This window comes from Pagrus major, chromosome 23, assembly GCF_040436345.1.
Source record: "Pagrus major chromosome 23, Pma_NU_1.0".
In the NCBI taxonomy this organism is placed as follows: domain Eukaryota; kingdom Metazoa; phylum Chordata; class Actinopteri; order Spariformes; family Sparidae; genus Pagrus; species Pagrus major.
This window is the reverse complement of record NC_133237.1, coordinates 19,711,524-19,735,135: the sequence shown is the minus strand read 5'-3', so window position 1 is coordinate 19,735,135 and position 23,612 is coordinate 19,711,524. Positions and strand designations below refer to the sequence as shown.

Sequence of the window (23,612 nt, the reverse complement as noted above, 5' to 3'; positions counted from 1 at the left end):
ATTGTGCATATTAAAATTCTGAGTTTGAATTTCTTCTCCAAAAACTACACAGTGCCCCTTTAAATTAATGGTAAAAATAGGATACATTGCATAATATTAAAGAGTAATAATTGATGGTAAAATAGGATAAACTCCACAGTATTAGAGAATAATAATTAATGGTTAAATAGGATAAATGCCACAGAATTAACGAGTACTAATCGATGGTAAAAATAGTATAAATTCATTACTCCTGCCTGATTTTCCCTGTGAGAGCAGTAAACGGCCCCCGGGGTATCATTATTATTTCATCAATCAAGGCTCTGAGCTCGTCGTGCACGCGCACCGTGCCCTGTCTGCTGTGGAGGATCCAGACCCAGACACGCCGCCGCGCGCCTGCCCAGACAGCGGCCTGGATGCCTGAGATGAGCGCGGGACGGCGGTGGTACGCGCGAGAGCTTGGCCGGGCCACGTAGCGGGGCTGAGGACACCGGTGCGCAGGTATCTCCGCAGCACCAACACCGCACATCAACATACAATCTCCCGCATTTTTTTTTTTGTTGTTTTGTTTTCTTGCACGCGGAGATCTTGAGCGCTGCCCTCTCCACATGCACATCCGCCGATGTAGAGGGAGAGCGAGCGAAAGAAGTGCGCGTGCAACCCCGAATCTGTGCAACTCTGATTGCACGAACGCAGGAGGGAGGTCGCTCTCGACAGAAGGTAAGCCAGCTAAAGCCACCGCAAAATGTTGCCGTTTAACTTCATTTTGTGCACTTGCGTTGCGTGACAAGCGGCGGCAGCTGCCGGGGGGGAAAGGCACACGCAGGTCGCCGGGAGCCGGTGACCGGAGCCGCCGTCGGGATCGTCCGTGAGCCCGAGCTAGCGCTGACTTTGTGACAGTGTCGAGTTGAGTGGGTTTGTCCGTGCAGCAGTCCGGGGGTTTTGTTTAGGAGAGCGGCGCTTCTCATCGTGCAGGACAAGAAAGAGACGCCGATAACAGAGCGTGACGCCGGCGTTTCACCCAGCTTCACGCGGGTCCGATAACTGTCACGCTCCCCCCTTCAAAGTGCAACACCGAAATAAAGTGTAACGTTGGTAGCTAAATATCTTACGCTGGTGCTAGCTTTAAGCTAACTAGCCTCAATCTGGGCGGTTTGGGATTAAAAAAAGTGAAAGTCCTCCCTCTGTTGTTAGCTAATGCATGTTAGCCTTTGGATGGTATAGCGTGTGTAGGGTAGTGTGACTGTGTTTGTGGTTGAGTAGAGCTAACAGCAGTAAAATATCTAATGTCTGCACCTTGAGCTAATGTAGCCAAGTTAGCTTGTCATGTGTATGTAGGTTAGTACCTATGGAGTAATGCTAGCTTGCTAAGTAGCCTAAGTTGGCCAGGCCTGCACAGTGTTACTGCTGCTCGGCGGACTGTGTTGCCTTTTGGTTTTAACCCTTTCTTTGCTTTAGACACATTGCAATGTTAACTCCAAGTCATGAAGCTGAAAACAGTAGTAGCTCTATTACATTAGGAAACTGGCTGCTGCCCTATATCTTGTGATGCTTCCCAAAATAATGCATAATACTGGTTTGGCACGTCGTCACCTCGTTTGCCATAAATAGTAAGCTCGTAAGACCCAGTCCTTCTGTTGTATCCTGTCATGTTTCAGTACAGTTTTTTCAATAAAAGACCCAGGTTAAATGCCCGCATGTATGTTAAATATACCTTAAAACAAAGATTTCCCAGTAGTGAGCATCAGCGGACTGCTGTCAGAATTGACAGTGTCTTTCTCCTCACAGAAACTTGGGGCTGAGATGATACTCCCCCACATTTCTATGATGCCTCCCTCCCTCAGATGATTTATACCAGACCAAAAACACCAGGTACTGCTCTATGACCCGATTATGGGCTTTAGGGCCAAATGCCTACAGAGGCGTGGAGCACCCCCGCAGTGCACCACACAGTGAGCTGGTTAAGGTCTTATGAGTTTGGACAGAGTGAGGAATGTGAACCCTCACACGGTCCTCTGCAAGCTGCGAAAGGGAAAGCTCATTAAAGTCTAGACCTGAGAGGGAGCGTGGATTTGAGGAGCACTGCTGTATAATAAGAGGTCAACGTGACGCATTTTGACTGCTCCAGAGGTCTCATCCTCTTTACTGTCACAAGGCAAGCGCTTGCGAACGCTTGCACCATTTAATGTTGTGGGTTCATAGTGTCTTTGCACTTCAGTTCCCATCCTGTGTCATTCAAATAAGCCACAGTAGCATCTATCCGGTATAGGACTGGCTTTGTGGCTTTACCCTATACGATATTCGTTTTGGTTTCTCAGTAGCATGATTGAGGAAGGCTATAAATTAGTTATTGTTGAAGAAACTCTGAATTCTCTGGGCATTAGTAAGGCTTTGGATTACTTAAATGGGCTGTCAGAGAGACATTCGTGTGTGCACTTTTATCTTTTTTTGTGCCAGGGTGCAAAGTTCATCTTTGAAAGCTGTCCAGACTTTAAAATAAAAAGGCAGTCACAAATGATCATCCTCCCCAATAGGTTTGCCCTCCCTGATCTGACAAGGTGATTGTGTAGACTAATTACCAGTGATATTGAGAAGTCTGCGCTCTACTTGATTCCCACATCAAAGTGCTGCATTATTTCACTGTGATCGAAACTCTGAAATGACTCATCATTGATAATGATAAGTGCGTGGAAGGATTTTACTCAATATGGGTTACATAACCACACTTGTGTGTTTGTTTATTTGAACATGTGCTTTTGTAACTAAATGGGTGAATTTATTGAATTTGATTAGTTTTAAGTTGTGACTAGAAAATTTAAAACCTTCTTAAAAGCACATCAGTTTAAGCGCAGGTGCTAAAAAAAGAATGCAACCTGCTGATTGCATGTTAAGTCAGGTTCATGCAGTGATTTCTCATGCAATTTATATTCCTCTGTCATCCAGCTGAGGATAATCTATTAGGCTTTGTGTCTAAGACTGCCATGTGAGTTGAGTTGCTCTGTCAGTGCAGAGCTCGCCCTCCCCCTGTGGTCTTAATGCTCTCAGAGCTGCTGTCCAATTCTCAGAAAGGATCAGAGTCAGCATGCGCAGGAAGACAGGTGTGTCTTTTACAGTATGTGCGGATAGTCAAATTCTACTAAAATGGCTTTCACTCGGTCTTGCAAAACTGGAAGAACATCATTTAGCTCCACTACATCCAGCCTTCACTGTTGATTTTTATTAAAGTGACATGAAGTAACAGGAGGAACTGGAAACTTCATTTCAGATTGAGTGCTGTTGAAATACACACAAAAAAGTGATCTGTGAACAAAGTTGGATAATGTTCGAGTAATATCCTTCTATGTTTTTAAAAAAACGCTTTTATTACTGATAACTTCAAGCAGCATCTTTTCAGTTTGAATTAGAGGTTGTGTTGAACCCTCAAAGTATTTATGAGGACTGTAGTAACAGTAAGACACCACAGATGAAAACAACACTTTTTAGGTGACAATTACTGCTCTGGAAAAAGCAGGAGAAAAAATGTGCTTTTTTCAAATTGTGATCAACAGTTGTGATTGCAATTGTCAAAATTATCGGGCTCAACACTCATCACGTCCCTAATGATACCCTCCTTTGTAGACTCTGGCTCTTTTTTTTCTGGTGCTCCGGCAAACCTTTCGTATTAATTATGAAGACAAATTAAAGACCAGAACAAAGTAGCCTTCGTGGGTCGGGTGGGGGGATGTTTGAATATGAAAGTCCCTCTTGGGCTGTTTATGTTTGCTTTGTAGATGGTGGAGCGTTGTGTGTTCAAAGAAATAAAGCTTAAGACATTTGTGAAGACACAGAAGAGAGGATGTTTGCATCTCCAAGAAAGGAAATGTGTTTTTTGTTTCATGCTCAGGGAGGTTTTTCTAGTGAGCGAACCACCCTAGTGCACACTCATTTTGGAGAGTAGGGTGTAAGGTTGTTCGAGGTCAACCAACTGTCAGCCAGGGACACGCCAGCATAGATGTACGCAAAGTCAAAAACATAGAAACCCCATAAAAGGAAGTAGAAAATAGATTTAATTGAATTTGCACTGTCTTTTTCATCTTAAACTCACGTAGGCATGATGATCTTATTGTAGGTTTCAAACTGCGCAGTGTTTAGGCTTCATTGAAAAGTTGAAATACAGTTTCCTGTGGTTATATTTGCAGTACAAGCTCCAGAGCTGTGGTTACACTATGCTCTCTAACAGTCAATGGGAGGTGTGTGTGCAAGTTGGTGTGTGCTGCTTAAAAAAATACGCAATCTTTTGTTTAATCAGTGTCACACCATCAAGTTTGGTGTTTTTGCAGCAATCATTTTTATTAACTTAACTGGACCAAATGTTGCACTGGAAAGTTGTGAAAAATAACAGCTCTCACTTCCCCAAAAGTTTTATAATATAACCAGCGCACGGTGGTGGCAAGAATTAAAAATAGACAAAACTCTGGCACTCGCACAGGACAAGTCTTCTGATTTATTGTGGGCAAAAAGTGAATGTGTTTCAGCTCAAAGCCATCATCAGCATGATAGCCACTGGAAAGAAGTTTTTGACTGGAGCAATTGTTTATTTATTTATTGTTTAAGATTGAAGATTCAGATTGTAGGTGAACATAGTACATGGCAGTACATATTGAGGGATCAGTGATCAATGTTTTCCTGCTCTAAGACTTGGGTAAAAAGTTTTATCGGACCATCTTTAAGAAGATACGTTGCATCTTTTTATACATTAGACTTCAACAATCGTGTCTTGTTGTATTTCTGTTGTTGAAAGGGAGGTGTTTCAGTTGTGGTCTTGACATATTTTGAATTCTCCGCTTTTGAAATTGAACTCGCATTCATTTGTGATGGCTGTGGTTTTGACTCCTACACACAACACTGAAACATTTGCGGGCAAATCTGCCACTCAGTGTTGAAACCTTGGCAATATGGCTGTAGTTTCAGTTCAACTCTCTAGTGACACAACAAGACAGCGGAAGAGCAACCTTTTCTAATCTCACATCTGTTTCTCCCTGTTTGTTCTCTGTCTGATCTCATAGGTAATGCACTGTAAATGGCTCTTCAAGCAGTGCACAGAAATCCTTACAGCAGTTCCATGTCTGACGTTCAGCTCGTCTTTACCTGCTCTGCAGTTTGAAGACACTGGCATCCTGCTGGGCTGCAGCCTTCAGAGAAACTGACTCTGGCAGCTGCCTGCGCCCCACATACTAACTCAAGAGGAATTTAGCTTCAAATGTTCACCATCAAAGACACTGAGCCTTTGAGTTTGATTCTTAAGCATATGGAACAAAACTGGGAACCGATTGTATGTCTTTCCAACTCCATTTCCTACCTCGGACAGCATGGATGCTCTCTTTGAATCAGGTTGACTGTCTGACACCTCGTCCCCTCCTTCCTGTCTCTTCAGTAGAAGGAGGGTGGGGGATTGGTGTGGCGTCCCCTGCCCCTCCTTGTAGAGTAGGCGAGTCTACCTAGGCACCATAGCAGTTACTCTTTTCCATTGCCTTGTGCTCCCACCAACTCCATTCCCGCTCCCTCTTCATGAAATCCTGCAAGAGCCTCAAGGAAGAGGTTTCCGTCCCCAGCCTTGGCGGGATGTCACAGGAGGAAGGACGGAGGGTGCCAGTGTCCCAGTCTTATTTTCACTCCACCAACCCAGATCTGGATCTGACAGGCAAGCTTTATAAGAGGGAGGTTGGTGGTAAGCCTTATTCTGTGTTAGTGGACAATAAAATGGCAGCCAAGACATCCATGGGAGATCAGAACATTGGTCAGCTGCCCACTCAACATGTGACTCCACAGCAACATCAGCAGTATTTCCGGGAGGGAGGAGCAGGGCAGGAGGTGGGGACACAGGGGTCCCAGGCTGGCAACGACGGCACCTCTGATGACACTGAAGACGATGAGGATGACGAGGAAGAAGAGGGTGAGGACGAGGAGGAGGAGGAGGATGGGCAGGAGGAGGGGGGCTTCAAGCGTGAGCAGATCATCGTTGAGGTTAACCTGAACAACCAGACGCTTCATGTATCCAAGGGGGACAACAAAACTGGAACCACAGCTGATGACTCTGAGAGAGCTGGCAGTGATGATGAAGAAGACGACGACGATGAGGAGGAAGAAGAGGAGGAGGAGGAGAGCCACGATGAAGAAGAAGAAGAAGAGGAGGAGGAGGAGGAAGACGACGAGGAAGATGAGCTTGAGAGTCGACGAACAAGGTCAAAGCGGGCCCGTCGGGGTGCTAGTAGCACAGCAGCTCCCAGCCAGCCTCGGAGAAAAAGCCTGAGAACAGCTCTGAGCACTGCCACGGCTGGAATGACCACCAGGGGCCGGCGGAAGTGCTTGGAGCCTCCAAAGAGCAAGCGCAGGTCAGTCAGATCCGCTCCATCGTCTGCCGGTTCCACGACGACAGGAGGGAAAGCAGAGGTGGAGGAGAAGGAGATGCTGGCGTGTGAAAAGTGCCCCCGTGTGTTTAACACGCGCTGGTACTTGGAGAAGCACATGAACGTCACACACAGGCGGATGCAGATTTGCGACAAGTGTGGCAAAAAGTTTGTCCTGGAGAGTGAGCTGGCCTTACACCAGCAGACTGACTGCGAGAAGAACATCCAGGTAAAGCAATCATATCTCTGTAATTACTCTTGCAAATTAACATTTACATTAATGAGTTCATTTCAAGGGTTCACCATATTATTTGCTAACATCTAAACTTGGATAAGTTTGGAAGCAACCCAGAACAATTCACTTTTTTTGCCCACTGAGTGCAGTCAACATTTGATACTAGAGGAAAAATAATACTGTGATTATTGTGATAGATCTTATGATTTTGATATAATTCAAAATTAGTGGGAATTGTACTGATAAATCTATTAAAATTACGATCATTTGACATTTGTTGGGGTCCGTAACCCCAAACAAACACGTCTTCCTCTGCACCACTACAGCACTCCTTTCATCAAAAACAAGCAAGCAACATTGCAACTGTCATGACATGTTTTAAATAGTATTTCAGTAATGCAGTTGAACTTCCTGTTATACTTTGTCCAAAAACAATGACATTGAGTTGTAAGTGTGAAATAAAACTAACAAGTCAGTTTTGTTTCTGGGCAGAGCAATTTGTGATCTCACCAAAAAACCTGCCTGATAAAATTATTAATGATGCTCTTTGTTTTTCAGTTGAGAATTACTATATTTAAAACCTAAAACATAACCTTTTTAAGAGACTGAAACGTGAAGGCAGACTTGAGCATTTCTCACACAGACCTTCTGAAGAAAAGTTAAAAGAATATATTGTCGTCTGCTGTCTTTGATGGTATCAGAAGTGGGTGCGATTTGGTTTTACTTCCCTAAAACCGAAATTGGTGATTCAGCGTCTTAATCCCCAAGGGTCATATGGCTGTTTTTGAATAGCTTAATTTAGCCCTGTTTTGCTGAACTTGATTTGCATCTAAAGCAAGTTTCTTGAGAGAAGTCGACATACAGTGTCGATAAAATTGATCTTCTCTTTGGACATATTCATGTTTTATTAATAACACTGAATTAACGTGGCTGTGACAAGCAGCAGCAGCTGATCAGCAGAAAAAAGATAATCAGATTGATCTAAATTAAGTGCAGTTGTAACAAAAGAACTGATTTCATAAGTGCTCACCCAAGCAGTCATTGGTGCAGGCTGCCAACAGGCCTATGGCAGCTCTGACGGAGCTCCTGGGTTCATGGCTGAGATTGGAGACACACAGCTGTTTCTTCAGCGATTTACCAGCTTTTCTATCTACATTATTAGCTAAATTGAGATCACCTTTTGTTGAATCAGTGTGAAAAGTGATTGTTAGGTTCAATACACCTGTATCTGGTAGGTTTTACGACCGGTCAGTCAGTCAAGAGCGGATAAAAAATGGATATTCCACAGAGTACAGTGAGGTAATTTAAAAAACAGGTTTAAAAAAATTATTGCACTGTGTAAATCCTGTTTTTACTTCAAAAACTGGACATCTGTGTGATAAAAACACTCGTGAGGCCAACAGGCCTACGGCAGCTCTTACTGGGATCCAGGGTTCATGGCTGAGATGGGAGACCATGTATACACAACGGTTTCCCCAGTGCTCCACAAGTTTTATGGTAGTGGAAAAGAGAAGGACACTGTTGAGGGAAAAAAGCTCACATGATAGCTTGGCTAAGATTTGCCAGAAGGCATGTGGGAGTCATAAACAAAGTAGAAGTCTCTTTTGATATGATGAGGCCAAAAACCAGAAGTTTTTCTGCCCATCATATTGGATTAATTCTTTGGTTTTGGTGTTTTTATGTCTTTATCTTATTTATGAAGAAAAATTACACGTCCAAGCTGATATCAATTGATCCACACAGACTTAAATTTATAATTAAAACTTGATTCAATAGCAACTTGAAAGGATTTCAATACATACAGTATGCGATAATCTCCACCAAGGAGCCCCTGTTTTCCTATACTGTATGCTGGTGCAATAATAATTTTTTTACTTTCATTAATATTGTGAGAAAATGCATTTGTCCTTGGCGGAATAAATGCTATACATTTAAAATCCAGTAGATGGTAGTAAAGTTGTAATGGCAGTAATGACAAAACACAGCCAGTTGTAGAAATATAATGACTTCATATCACAGTTCACATTCATGGGGAACAGTAGTCCTCTGGGTTGGTGTTGTCACGATACGGGACTTTTTCACTTTGATACAATACCTTGAAAAGTATCAATATTCAAAACCTTATAACATTGAGGCCATATAATTTCACATTTTTCTTCAAAGATAGATATAACAAGGCTTGTGTACTGTGTCTTAAGCACAGCATCTAAGTTAATTTACCTCTGGAGGAGGCAGGTCTATGTGGGCAATACAGTGGTGCATGTGTCAACTTGCTGTCTGAGGGGAGAGCCAAAAGAAACACAGCTAGTACTGGAGCATAGATACTGCAAGCAATCAGTATTTAAACCATTTCAGATATTCGGTCTTGATATGGGGAAGCCTACGCATGTTCATACAGAAAGCTTTTTTCCAAGGAGCACTCGGGGACAGTGGTTTCTTGTGAACTGGGACAACTGTAACATTGACACAATCCTTTAATTCTCAAACTAAGGTGTGGCTATGGAAACCTAATTACACACATATCTTGCAAATAATTACACCGTTGGTCCCATCCAAATATGAACTTTCTGCAATAATGTCCATGAGAGATATTATGGAAACATGTCTGAACTTTGCGGAGACGAAGAGCCTTCAGCTTGGTACAACCTTATTTTGAAATACAACTCTGATTTAGAAAAGGTTAAGACACTGGTTCTTCTCACTTCAGTTTATCAGTTGAAACAATCAATATCCTCCTGTATTAAATTGTATTGAGGTCAGATTATTAAATTCTGTTTCTATTACTTTTAACTTTTTTGGCTTCAGGGGCGTTATTTTAATAATTCTGAAAATATATCCAGTCATATACGGTTGTTTTGCCTCGCAGCTTTGCATATCATGGAAGAATGCAGTATTGTCCTTTTGCGGAGGTCTGGTGATCAGTATCTAAGGGGGTTGAATACTTCAGTGTTCAAGTGTTCACTTCAAGCATTGTAGTTATGATTTAATCAGTAATAACATCAAGAAGCCAAATTAGCATTGATGAAATTTGTTTTTCTTCTCTAATGGCATCTGAGCTGTTTAGTATGTTGGCTGTCATCATCAGATCTCCAGCAGGAAATCAGGAAATTAGACCCACAGTCATTTTTTTTCCCCAGCAGAGGGAGCTGGAGTACAGTGAAACACATTTTGGCAAATAAGAACCACCTCAGGGCTGTCAGATTTTGTTTTGTATCATGATATTTATATTGCAGCAGAAAGCTTAATCTAAATGTTTTTCTACCTGTATGTGTCCTTTAGTGCGTCTCCTGCAACAAGTCTTTTAAGAAGCTGTGGTCACTGCATGAGCACATTAAGATTGTTCATGGCTATGCAGAAAAGAAGTTCTCATGTGAAATCTGTGAGAAGAAGTTCTACACTATGGCTCATGTCCGTAAGCACATGGTTGGTAAGTAGGGGCCTTTTCTTTTCCTTTATTTTTTATTTTTTTAAAGTTCCTACCACATACTGGAGTTTTGCATTTAATGTTGACCCGGTCAGGTGTATGCTGTTGTCTCATTAATGTTTTCTTCTCTCTCATTATCTTTCTCTTGCCCCCCAAACCCAGCTCACACTAAGGACATGCCATTTACCTGTGAGACATGTGGGAAGTCGTTTAAACGCAGCATGTCTTTAAAAGTTCACTCACTCCAGCATTCTGGAGAGAAGCCCTTCCGTTGTGAGGTAAGATCGACACATTGTTTCCCTCTTCGGACATGATATCCTGTATTCTTCTAATCCAGATCAGAGCAGCAACGATCAGTCAAAAGAAAGCAATGGCATTTCTAATTTCCTCATTTCCGACTATCTTGACATTTTAGGCCACAACTCAAGAATTAATTGGATAATTTTAACAAAATGTAACACAAATGTCTGATAGGATAAAATAATGAAGTTCAAAGGTCAGCTTCACTGTGACATCATAATGTTGTCCAAAAACACCTTTCCAGCCATGATTCAACATCATAATAACTCAAGAACAGAAGAGATTGAGAACATTTGTCATATTTTGTTGGATACTGAATTGGTGACACAAATCTTAACTTCAGACATTGAAACTGTTTTTCTTGTAAGTCTTTACACGATTTATTCTGTGAGACTTAACAGATATGGATGTTAACCGCAATGTGGTAATTCTAGTTCTTGCTGCATTTATGACAGTAAATAACAAGTCTTCCAAAAACAGGAAAAACGGCTTAGACAGAGTTCAGTTGTCACAGTCAGTCTTATCTCTAAGTGGAGTGTTTGAACTGTATGGATACTGTTTGTCTGGTCTGCCGTATTTTTTTTCTGTCAGCTTTTCACCTGCTGCTGGTGAAAAGTGGGTTGCCATGTGAAAGGTCATAGCATAGAAGAAGGGAGACCGAGCAATCTCAACAAAACAGTTCCCAAGAAGACATTAAGCATTTTCCAAGAAGCTTGAATTCCTCAGTTGAACGATGAGTGTCCCTCCTGGCAGTCATGGTTTAATTTACTTTCCTGCCTAAAACACCCTTGAACAAATGTTTCAAGGGACCTATATGATGTTGACATACTGAAGGGATTGTGTGTATTAAATATTGTTGGTCATAAACACACACGCACACCTGTATGTCACCATCTTTCTTGCTTGTCCTTTGTAATGTGTTTATTTTGAGCTGAATTCAGCACTGAAAGAGTAGTTGGCCTCAAGGTAGTTTTCACTCATTAGTTTGAGCAGAGGAGCATCTGTGCCTTGTGGTTTGTGAGCAACCTAAAATAGTGTGTGTGGAGACGGGCAGGGTCGTCATCCTGCTGTATTCTGAATATTCATGGGACAGTTACGTCATGCAGAGAAGCTAATGTCTGACCATGTCAAATATTAGCGAACCACATATACACAGTGTCACCAATTAACTGGAATTCACCAAGATAAATGTAGAACTCAATGTTCAGGGTTTCTGGGTTATAACCGACATCTTTTATGGATGCGTTTTGTCACTTCATGTGTCAAGATTTTTCTGACTAATTCAGAGGAATTCGACAGATGGGGTGCTTCACTCCCACCCGAGGACTTTTAATGTCTAGCTACTTGAATGCACGGCACACAGGGAACATGTGTGTCTGGGTGGAGCTGCTCTAATTAAATGTTTGAAGTCATCCTATACTGTAACATGCGATTATATACGTATTAAGGGTGTATGTGATGCATAGGCCTTTCCTCTTAGTGGTCTTATGGAAACTTCTAGATTTTTTCCCGTAGATATTTATTTAGCCAGGTGGTGTCATTGAGATTATAAATATCTCACTGAAGGAAAAACACCAAACCAGGAAAGCCTCATAATGCAAACATTAAGTGTGGCTACATGTACCAAAATAATCAGATTATTGTTGGCTTGATGCGGTAACCTCATTTCTTAACGTCTGTATGTATATATAAATGAGAAACCTGCTTCCTTTATCAGGTTATAGGATTAAAAGGAATCTTGTTAACACAGCTAGACATCTGGAGAAACCGTATTTCTTGCCATGTATATAATTATCTTAAGCTGGGCTTCTTCATAAACACAATAATCAAACTGGCACAGCTTACTAAAACAGAGGACTCCCTACTTTCTTGCCTAATCAGACCTGTCCTAGTAACCTGGTTTGCTCTTTGCATGTAAAAAGAAAAATGTAGAGACGCTACACCACAGAAGTGTATCTGCAAATAAGATCACAAAAGAGCTGTAACCCTGCCTTGCTTAAAGAAACATTTCAGGTTAAAACTATTTTCAACAAGTTGGCATGTATAGAAAGAGATGTATGTGAAGAATGTTTTTGTGTGTCTGCACATATGTGCGAGTGTTTCTTTGTGCTGACCTGGTGTGTGCATGTTGTCTGAATGCCTCTGTTGTCTCTGCAGAACTGTGACGAGCGGTTCCAGTACAAGTACCAGCTGCGCTCCCATATGAGCATTCACATCGGACACAAGCAGTTCATGTGCCAATGGTGTGGCAAAGACTTCAACATGAAACAGTATTTTGATGAGCACATGAAAACACACACAGGTGAGAGGATGAAAGTTTTGCTTTGTTTCTCGAAATGCACCCATCAGGAGGAGAGTGTGTCTGCCCCAGCATGCAGCCGCCTTGAGGAAAAAAAGGCGTCTTTTTTTCCGCCTTTTTTGGGCGCCAGCTCAGAGCGCTTCTTGATAATGATCTCTCGACTTCAGAAAGGCACTGGTGTTGTCACCTCATCATATATTAGATCAGTCGGGACCCCTCATCTGCCGCCCTTGTAACCGAGAAAATGGAGGAGAAGCTTGTTCTGGCTGTCTGTCTATGCTGAGCTTCATTAGACCGAAACTTCATCATAGCATCAAAATCAAAACAGACAGGAAAGCCCATTTGTGGGAGCCGATTGTCTGGACACTGGTCAGCTCTCTGTTACCATAGCCTAATGGCCCTTTATGACCCCAGGAACGTCCTGAGAAACCTTTATAAAAGTGAAGAACTTAACCTGCTCTTTGACGTCAAGAAACTAATTGTAGTTTTAAAGCTTTTCAGTTATAGAAAATGGAAAGATTTGGAGGAAACTTATGACCTTAACTGATGTAGCAACTGGAAGAGCTGCTAAACACTAGGTTCAAATTTTAGTTCCCCTGGCGATTGTTCCTGCCCAGTGAGACGTTCCTGTTCCAGAGATTGTACCTTGCAAAGGCCCAGGAAGAATCAGGGTCAAGTCTCCAGTAAATAACACCACAAACTGGTCTGTCAAGTCTTAAGACTGATTCAGCTGGTAAGCAGAAAGATAGTCCTGGCCGTGACCAGTAGAGACATAAAGTAAAGACATTTTTTTATTTTTCCATTTTCTTCAACGTTATGCAGAAAACATTGCAGTCTAAAAAAAGTAGCAGGATAACAGGAAGTGAGTGTGTAGGAAAAGTGACAACTCAAAGTGTTTGAGCTTTGCACTGGCTAAAACGGAAAAATAACCAGACAGTACTCTAACTGAGCCTTACTATGTTTGGAGCAGGCGTCTCGCCTTTCTGGCATCAGCCTTCCCCTCCATTTCTGCTCATCTCCTTTCAGCATCTACAGTATTTAAACAGTCGTTGCTCCAGTAAATTACAAAGAACAAGATAATTCAGCGGTTGTGGCATTGCACTGAAAAAGGTTTCATACAAAGTGTTTGTGTTTGCTTGATCTTCACAGTTCTTTTGTTAGACGTGAATAGGAATACAAATAGTACATAGCGGTCTAAGTCTAGGTCCCTTAGACCATTTTATCGAAAAAAGGCCATTTTTTTTTTTTAAGCTTTTATTCTGTCTGTTGCAAATCTAAAGACACATACTTGAAAATGTAGAAATATTTTGAGATGAAAACTTTGCTCAAGAACAATGTTCCCGGGCTCTGTCAGTCAGCCAGTCAACAAACACTGCCTAAAAAAAGGAAAGACATGGGACGATTCTAACATGAACATTATGGTCGTAGGCGCAGAGACTTCGCCCAGTTTTTGTAATGAGAGGGATGGTTTACATGAAAGAAAGGCCTTGCATATATTGTGGCTTATAATGACTACCCAGACACATGCTGTATTACATCCCTCTGATTTTCGGTCCCTGCTGCACTGCTATTTCTATGACCCACTGAGCAGTGCAGCCTGTGCGTCCCTCACTTTCCAGCCGTGCCTGTCGTGGGTGGACACACTCCTATCCGTTGGCGCTCACGGTTCTATTTGTAATGTGTAATTACACTACCCTCTCTTCTCCCGGCTGCTACCAACCAATTTAGCCTCATGCAGGAGGAGACACACCCAGTCATGCCCTGTAATAGTCCGCACACATGTTCAACACAAACTCCCAAAGTTTGGTTCACTGCGCACAGATTCTTCATGGTTTCCTGTGAGTGTAATATAACAGTTACACAAAACGGGCACATTAGCTGTCACCTTTTGATATTCAGTTGGTTTGGAGGAGCTTCACACGTAGCGTGCCAGAATAAGGCATTTACAGAGCCCTTCAGCATCCTGTTAATAGATGGCTGTGTGGGTGGTGGTAGGCACATTCAGTGGCTCCATGGAGGGAGGTTAATGAGAGCGGCATTCCAACGGAGCTGCTGTTGTTCAATTTCACATCTCCTCTCCTCAAAGTGTGAATTGTAATAGCTTCCTGTGGAGTGGGTGGGTTGACAGCAAAGACCCACAATTCAAGATGGCAACTTATTTGCATTTTTAAAAGAGAACTGTTGCTCTCTGAAGAGAGAATGATTAAAGGGAAAAAGTTAACTTTGTCATTCAGAGAGCTTTAATCAATTTTGTAACCATCCCTTTTGACAACACAGGATTTGACTTTGATGCATCATATTTTCTCTGTGTAGCTGCAGTCTTTTTAATTGATACAGTCTCTGTCTTCTTCACACATCCGTCTTTTTTTTCTGAATCTGTGCAGGAGAGAAGCCTTTCATTTGTGAGATTTGTGGGAAGAGCTTCACCAGCCGGCCCAACATGAAGCGCCACCGCCGCACTCACACCGGGGAGAAGCCCTATCCCTGCGAGGTGTGCGGCCAGCGCTTCCGCTTCTCCAACATGCTCAAAGCACACAAAGAGAAGTGTTTCCGGGTCACCAGCCCTGTGGTTCTGCAGACCAGCGGCCCACCTGTGCCTGTCCGAATCTTTGCCAACACCTTCTCTTCCTCTTCCTCATCGTCTGGTCCCGGTCCCTCGGCTGCCACCCCGGCCACCACCTCAGCACCCCTGGGCCTCAGCCCAACAGGAGGGCCCATGCCTCCCAGAGGCCCCGTGGGACACACGTTCTCCCACGTACAGCTTCACTCGACCCCCTCTCACCATCATCCCCACCCCTCGACGACCCAGCAACACCTCTCAAACGCACCCCAACACGCCCCTCCTCACCCCCACCACCACCTGGCCGTGCCCCCAGTCTCCCACCTGCCCCCACCCCCGGCCCTTTTCAAGAGTGAGCCCTTAAACCACTGTGGGCACGAAGACAGCAGCTACCTGCACCACATGGCTCCCCCTGAAAAGGGCCCCGGGGCCCCACAGCACCACTGAACTGTGCTCCAGCTCTGCAGGCCCACACCAAACTGCGCCTTGTTCCTCCTCTTCTTCTCATAGTCCTGCCTCAGTCTCTCAGTTGCTGGCCCCCTGATGTAAGGGTGCGCCTCTCAAACAGTCAAGCTAAACAAACACACATTTGTGTGTGTGTGTGTAACTCAGACTGATACACCTTCAGTGCACATGTTATTTGATCAAGACCCCTACTTAATTACCCCGGTCAACTGACAAAGATTTTACAACCTCTAGATTTTTTTTTCTTGAACATTTTCGTAGGAAATCTACACAAAACGATCAGTGTGAGTTCTCTAGCTGTACATTGATGGGTGTTCAGTATCTCATTTTCATCAAAAGCTGCTGATGGAAGTCAACATATGTATTACCTGGGCTTCATGGATCATCAAAGATCAGTGTCATTGAACTTTCCTCTTTGTGTCAAGTTGACTCATTGTTGCACATCAGTCAGGACTTTTGTTTTCTGCGCAGGTCCTCCCCATAGCAATACTCAACCTGTCATAGTTGTACTGCAGAGCCTCAGCCCCACAGAAATATAAAATGAATGTTGAATCTTTCTCTGTCCCAAGGCTGAGGCTTTACGTCAAAATGGCAACAGCAGTAGTCTAAGATGCAGTGCCATAGATAACAGTAAGAATGCAGACAGGAACTTTTGTAAAGGACATTGGAAAACAGGTTTTGTAATTGGTTTTCGATGGATCCAGACATCAGTCTAGATTCATATCATGGTTAAATGGTGCTGTCCATTCCAGTACATAATATATTTCTTATTTTAGATTTTCCATTTGATGTTCAGAATAACAATGTATTATGTCATACAGAACAGGTCTTTGAGGTTTGGTTAGATATTTTACGATGAAGAACTCAAGTTATGCAGGACATGCCGTAGGCACACACACAAACACCCTCACATTTACTCAAGCACACGCACACAAGACCATATGATCACTGATTTACTCACTGTGATCAGTGCAACCTCAGCTTTCAGTACTGTTGGTCAACAGATGCTTTCAGATAACAGACGACTGTCAAATACTGCCACTGTGAGGGGTCACACACATGGCCCCATCAGGATTTACCCCACCTTCCTTTCGCTGCTGTCTAAATGATACGGGTTACCATGTTAAAGGTCATTTGACACACACAGTATACATACACGCCTGGGACCTTTTTCATCACAGTTCTTAACACGCAATTATGCATATTCCTCTCAGCCTATATTCCACGGTTTGGTGTGGGGCGTTCTTGTAATGTAAAAGTCTGTTTTTTGACTGCCATCATACTGACATACTTTGATCAACACAGGCAAACGCGTGTCTAAACCTGTTGAATGTTGCCTACGCAGAATGATGGCCGATGAGTCATTCATATGTTGTTGTTTATAATGTTCTCTGATAATTTGCTCAGTTTTAAGCTAATGAATGGTTCTGCAGTGTAGATATACTGCTGTTAGCACATGATGGGGGAAATGTCAGGATGAAAGGCAGTGGTCATACAATCTCCAATACTATGAATTCTTGTATAGATAAGCATACATGTGAGCAAGTCCGCGCTAGAAATTACATTTATTAATGTAATAGCCGATGGTGAGAATGTTTAAAAGATGTTTGGCATGAATTTCGATAACCTTTCACCCAGTCTGAGGGTTATCAGATGTGTGTGTTGGAGCAACTTTGGGATTTGAGTGTGTGTGTGTGTGTGTGTGAGAGTGTGAGAGAGAGAGAGAGAGCGCGAGCGAGCGAGCGTATGTATGTGAGCATGCTTTAGTTTCGTCCCCAGTGCTCTTGCATCAAAAGCTGCTTTTACACAGTGTGCCCCAATTTATGTGTATTTGGGGATACCTGAGATGGACAATAGCAGTAAATTTAACATGAGCAGAATTTAGTCTGAAGTGGTTAAGCTCAGTAGTTTAGGATGCCCTGTTTTTTTATTTTTTTTTATTTGGGACCTGCATTATCCTGACATTTCTGTGGGTCTTAATAACGCTGCATTATTTGCTTATCATCCTGCCCCTTCGGGTTCACTGCTGTGCTTCAGCATTTTGCAGTATGGATCTTTGTCTTGTGTCTTTTTTTTTTTTTAAAGCCTTTTCATTTGTGTGTATTCTCTGCACTTTACTGCTGCGTGGGTGAGGCACAGGGAAGGGAGGGACTGACAATGCATTGTGGAACAGAGTGCAGTTACGGCTGCATGGGAAAGGATGGAGGTGATTACTTCGAGTGGATGTTTTTAGGCAAGGAAAGGAGGAGAATCCCGGGTGGAGGCGGGTTAGTGTGGAAGGGACCATAGCAAACACAGGACATTTCTTTAGTGCATAAATTTAATTTCCTATTTTTTCAAAGAAATACACTTATGCTCCAAAATGGACCTCCTCTCAAAGTGAAAAGCGATGCTCCCTCCTGCTTTGGCGACTTTCCGCTAGCCCCTCCAAGCTATGTCTGAAATACATTCTTCTGTTCTGTCTCTTCATGGAGTTTTTCCTCTCTGTCATGTCCTGTTCTGTCTTTCGGTTTGCTGAATGATTCTCCTCCTCCTTTCTTTGTTATATAGAATGCACTTTCTACTAAAATTCTTGGCTAGTTAAGAAAAATAACATTGTATGTTCTTTAAAGATGTTTTAAAAAAAATCAATATACTTTCCCCTTTGTATTTTTAACCACTTAATGTAGCATTGCGTATTTTATTATTGTATCTGGTACAAAATGTGCAGCTTTATAATGTCCTGGTTTGTCCTTTTTTTGTATGTTATCTGGAGATTGGGGAGAAGTGAAAAAGTTGGGCCTTTTTTGATAATGTACATTTAACTGACTGCTAACTTTGAGAAGTAAAAACAAGTAGCCATGATTATCACATATTTGTGAGCCTCCTTTTATCTTCAAATGCTGCGAGTTTACTGTTCCAACCTCAACAAGGACAGGTGAATACACATGAAACCTAGAACAATAAGGACTGTGCACAACATGCTCCTGGTAGCAGGTCAGTGGGTTCAGCTTTAACTTTCACACCAGGGCTTTGCTGAAAAGCTTAAATTCCAGCTGACTGCTGCAACTGCACGGACTCGATTAGCTTTAGTACTGTTATTTTACTATTTCGGGGTCACAGGGTTCTTGGCATAAAAAAACATCTGCTGGCTACACATGACACTGCACATTCAGCAGCTGATTTATTTGTTTTTCTATTTGACGAGGTCCTCTTCTTCGTGACCACTTCCTTTTCTTTCCAAGTGACCCATTACATGCAAAAAAACATTTCTTTTAGCAAGTCTTTTTAAAAAGAGTGTGTTTGCTGAAAGAGCTTTCCAGTAGGTTGCATTGTATTCACTTGCCAGAGACTTTGGCCATCAGTGACCTCAGGCAGGGAGTCTCCAGTTGGGTAACATACAGCTACAGTCTTTTCATCTAAACCCCTAGAGAAGCAGTTGTATTACAGACAAGGTGTCATTACCTGCTTATACCAATTAAATATCATAAGTGAAATCTGGATTATGTAAAGACTGTCATCTGTTTCTCCAACTCAACCAGCTTTGTTCATCCATTAACAGCACGTGCCTCCTCTAAGGGCACATTAAGACGTGTACTCTTGCTAGAATACCTCCTAAAAAGCTCAGATGTGTGCCCTCCATCACCATAGGTGGTTTTAAGTGGCGCACAAATGAGTCACACAAACCTATAAGGTAGCAGAGCGGGCCGACGGGTAGAGAAAAGTGTGAGTGACTCACTGATGGTGAGTGGGTGGTCAGGTAGCGAGGCTCACTTCACGAGCAGAGGAGATAATAACACACCGTCTGTACATCTCCATTCCCATTTGGGTTTGAAAATAGTCAGCCACCCCAGCTGTTAGTCATTACGCCTTGTGGCGTAGAGGAGGGAGGCGTCTGTCAGCAGGCAGATAAGGAGAGGAGGGCTTCATGTCGTGTTTATCAGGCGAACGTTCACGTTCATTAATCACTGTGTATTTGCTTGTTTCTCTCACAGGACTGCGGTCTAGATAAAACCTCCCTCGCTGCGACGCTAATGTGTCACTGTAGTCAATAAATGGAAACAACACATGGTTCAGATGTAAAATGGTGGCTCACTTTTGTTATGCTTCATTCATTTTATTCCAATCAGCCTTTCAGATTCGACGCAGCTTTGTGCTCCCTTACAAAAGAGGTCAGAGGTCAAGTGCAGCTCGAGAGTGAGTGTTTTTCCAATATACTGACCCAAATCCTTATCGTGTTGAACAGGGGCGTTGTTTGCCCTCAATTTAGTTAGTCAGGACAGTAATAAGCACTTAAAGGGCAAGTTCGCTCAAAAATGAAGGACTCGGTCGCTACTCAACCCCGTGCTGATTCCAGTCGGAGGAGGTTTTGTAGTTTGGAAACATTTCTGGAGCTTCACAGCAATGCAGCGTCCTCATAAACAACTGAAGTAGATGGGACTTGTCTAAAGAAGTCCCTTGAAGCCCCAAGATCCAAATTTGATTTGAAAACACTTTATTTTCACCCTTTTTAAAGACAAAATCTTCGCTGTAGCTGCTAAGCTTGGCTGACATCCTGTCTGAAGTGGGCGCACAAGTCAGTGTGGGATCTCAGGGTCTCCAGGGACTTTGATTTCATTGGATAAGTTGCACGGAGCCATTTTATGGGTTGTATTTTTTTACATTTTAAAACGAGTCCCCATCTACTTCAGTTGTTTAGGAGAATGCTGCGACGCTGTTTTGCTGTGAAGCTCCAGAAATGTTTTGTGGACTACGAATCTTCCCCTGACTTTCCATCAGCGTGAGGGCGAGCTGATAATGACTGAAGTTTCATTGTTTGGGGGACCTTTTCCTTTGAAACTATTCTTTTTTTATACACAGTTTTAAAGGTGCTGTTTGTAAGAAAAGTTGATTTCTCAGTCTCATTCCCAACTCAACAAAAACTGCCACTGTGGCCATCCCAAAGCACCTTTAATTCTCTGGAGCCGCAGGAAATCTTCTGAATCGGGGCAGCTGAATTAGTCTGGATTATTCCGATGTTTTCCTGTGACTTCCTGAAGTGGCCTGTGTTCTGTTTTCTCTCCCTCAGATCCAGGTTGCACCTTGCTCTTTTCTGGGCTGTTAAAGCCAGAAGTGTTTATTCTCCACAGTGTCTCTCACCTTTTTGCAGATTGACCACAGCATGTGTGAGTTTGTAATCTGCCCGGAGACACAGATCATTAACTTGTAGTACAAACTGACACATTCACTTGCAGGACGCACACAGCGCTGCGGACACACTCAGGAAACAGAGTATTTACTCGTCGCTCCTTCTGCTTTCCTTCCTCTCCTCTCCTCCCACACAGTGCCCCCTCTCTCCCCCTGTCGTGAACGCGCTCGGTAGGCTGCCATTAACTGGGCGGACCTGTAGGCGCGGTCACGTCTTCAGCGGCTCCGGTGGTTCTGGCTGTCACATAAAAGTGCGCGTCCCACCGGCCGACCGGCGAAACTCTGCCGCGGATCTCCTTCAGACCGGACCGGGTCGGAACCACCGCCGGCGACACAGTAAGGTGTTTTTTTTCTTTTATAAAGATTTCAGTCCACATGTGAGGGTCTTATAAATGGATTTCACGCGGGTGGGCTCTCAGAAAGTAGGTTAGATGAGCCGGCAGATAAAGTTGGCAGGCTGACAAGTTCTCTCTGGATTTTTTCAGTGTTTGGATGTTTTTCCCCAAAATGAATCACATTTGTGAAAGTCAGGAACAGAGTCAGGCATCTTTCTTCTTGGAGGATTTACCTGGAGGTTTCTCAGCTGACCTTGATTGTGATCATTTTTAAATTATTGGGTCGTCTTGACTTTGCAGCACCATGTCGGATGAGATTTTTCATTGTTTTTTTTCTTTTACGCAGGGATCAGGAACCCTGTGAGGACAGCAGACATCCACTGCTGACATCACCTACAGTCAAAGGTATGCAGGCAGCAACTGGTCTTGCTTGTTGGTGCGGTGTGATGCGGTGCGGTGTGGATGTCTGCATGCAGAGCTCGGGCTGTAACGTGGCCTGATGCTCGCTTCTGCTCCAGCAGGATGACCTCCACCTCCTCTTCCTCACTACTTGCCTATTTTGTAGAAAATGCTTCAGCGCGTTGGTGGATGCTGCCTCTTCTGGTTTGAAAGAGCTGCTGGCTTGGCTGTTTCTCTCTCCTTTCTTTTGCACCTTTTCCAAATCTATATGATATTAGATTATTATGTTTATCCTGCTTTATATCTGATTCTGTGTTTACCTCCATCCCTCGTCTATATGCGCTGATGTTTCCCAGAAAGCCAGCCTCGGTAGCCTCCACCTTACTGTGGCCTGCCTTGCGTGGGATGCTGGAGAGTGGGAGAGCAAAAGTGGAGAATTTTTGATGCCACTCGGCAAAAGTAAGAAGTGTGGCATAGTCAATCATGGCGGATTCATTCTTCAACTGCTGTTATGTCCCACCCAATCCCCCAGGAGAGGGGGAGCCCGCCAGGTCCAGACGCTCAGAGATCATGGCCTCCCAGTCTGCTCACATCCCCAACGACAAGCGCTTCCTCATCTTCTTCGACTTCGATGAGACCATCGTGGATGAAACCAGCGACGACATGGTGGTGCAGACCGCCCCGGGTCAGCACCTGCCGGCCTGGCTGAAGGACACCTACCAGCCGGGCCGCTACAACGAGTACATGCAGCGCGTCCTGGCCTACCTGGCGGAGCAGGGCGTCACCGAGAGCGACATCCGCAACGTGATGGAGAAGCTACCCGCCACCCCCGGCATGGTCACCCTCTTCCAGTTCCTCCGCACCCGGCCCCAGACGGACTTTGAGGTGGTGCTGCTGTCCGACGCCAACACCTTCTTCATCGAGTCCTGGCTCCGGCGCGCAGGGGCCCGTCAGCTCTTCCACCGGATCTTCACCAACCCGGCCACCTTCAACAGAGACGGCCGGCTGGTGATGCGGCCCTTCCACTCCCACGACTGCCAGCGGTGCCCGGACAACATGTGCAAGCAGGTGGTGGTCAGGGAGTACGTGGCCCGCAGGACGCAGGAGAGGGGCCGCCCCTACCAGAGGCTCTTCTACGTCGGGGACGGAGCCAACGACTTCTGCCCGGCGCTCTCCCTCGGAGCCCGGGACGTGGCGTTCCCGCGGCGGGACTTCCCCATGCACCGGCTGATCACGGAGACCCACGAAGCCATGCCCGGGGAATTCAAGGCGGTCACGGTCCCGTGGGCCACCGCGGAGGACGTGGTGCAGAGGCTGAGGAAGCTGGTGGTGGAGTAGACAGGGAGGCAGGCGGTTAAAGGGCCAGTTGACACTTTTTATATTATATTCTCAGGTGAAATAGTCCCAGAAACTAATGTTCAAGGCAATAAATCATCTGTACTGTTAGTAAAAATAAATACGTGTGTCTATCTGGTGTCCAGCCTCAGTACCAGAGGTCACTCTCAGAGAGAGGCCCAGGTTAATGATTGTGGAGATCTGCCACTGTCTCAATAACAAATTCGGTGCTTGTTTTTAAAAAATGAGGATATAACTTTAAAGTTTGAGGGCATTTGCATAATAAATATCCTTTAATGGGTCATGTGTTGCTTTGAACTGTGGGAAATCTGTGAGTAATTCAAAAGCAATATATAAGAAATGTGACTGGTTGCTCTTGTATAACAATTATAAGTGTGTTTTCTTCTAAACAGCATTTTTAAAATATATGAAATATTTAAATTATAATCTCTAAAGATGAAAATCAGAGTAACACTGCCGTCTGATACCAGCAGATCTGTGTCAAGATGCTTGTCAGAGAATATGTCTTATTTACAAATGTATGTTGTTTATCTGTGTGACTTGTGTATGAGTCTGTTGTGTCTTTACTGTGTGGGCCAGGCCCACTGAAGGAAATATTAACACCAGCAGGAATAAAGCCATCAACTGAAACTCTGTCAGTGTCTGACTTTATCATCAAACCTCATCAACATGCACGTGAGATAATTATTAACCATCCTCCTGATAATA

At 43.7% G+C, this 23,612-nt stretch overlaps 2 protein-coding genes across 4 annotated transcripts; both read left to right on the top strand.

Annotated features, from left to right (window-relative positions):
* Positions 1-356: 356 nt before the first annotated feature.
* Positions 357-18,500, top strand: znf652 (zinc finger protein 652). Of its 2 annotated transcripts, none has more exons than XM_073493910.1 (6): positions 357-480; positions 5,025-6,594; positions 9,880-10,027; positions 10,187-10,302; positions 12,482-12,626; positions 15,008-18,500. In XM_073493910.1, exons 2-6 carry the CDS (start codon positions 5,527-5,529, stop codon positions 15,628-15,630), a joined length of 2,100 nt encoding a protein of 699 aa, XP_073350011.1. In that variant the 5' UTR covers positions 357-480; positions 5,025-5,526; the 3' UTR covers positions 15,631-18,500. The 2 variants fall into 2 exon arrangements, with proteins under 2 accessions (XP_073350011.1, XP_073350010.1); XM_073493909.1 differs by having other exon boundaries at positions 357-699.
* A 2,336-nt stretch (positions 18,501-20,836) lies between these two features.
* LOC141019103 (probable phosphatase phospho1) lies at positions 20,837-23,534 on the top strand. Of its 2 annotated transcripts, none has more exons than XM_073493912.1 (3): positions 20,837-21,150; positions 21,496-21,554; positions 22,081-23,534. In XM_073493912.1, exon 3 carries the CDS (start codon positions 22,119-22,121, stop codon positions 22,884-22,886), a length of 768 nt encoding a protein of 255 aa, XP_073350013.1. In that variant the 5' UTR covers positions 20,837-21,150; positions 21,496-21,554; positions 22,081-22,118; the 3' UTR covers positions 22,887-23,534. The 2 variants fall into 2 exon arrangements, with proteins under 2 accessions (XP_073350013.1, XP_073350012.1); XM_073493911.1 differs by having other exon boundaries at positions 21,119-21,150; positions 21,905-23,534.
* The last annotated feature ends 78 nt before the right edge of the window (positions 23,535-23,612 follow it).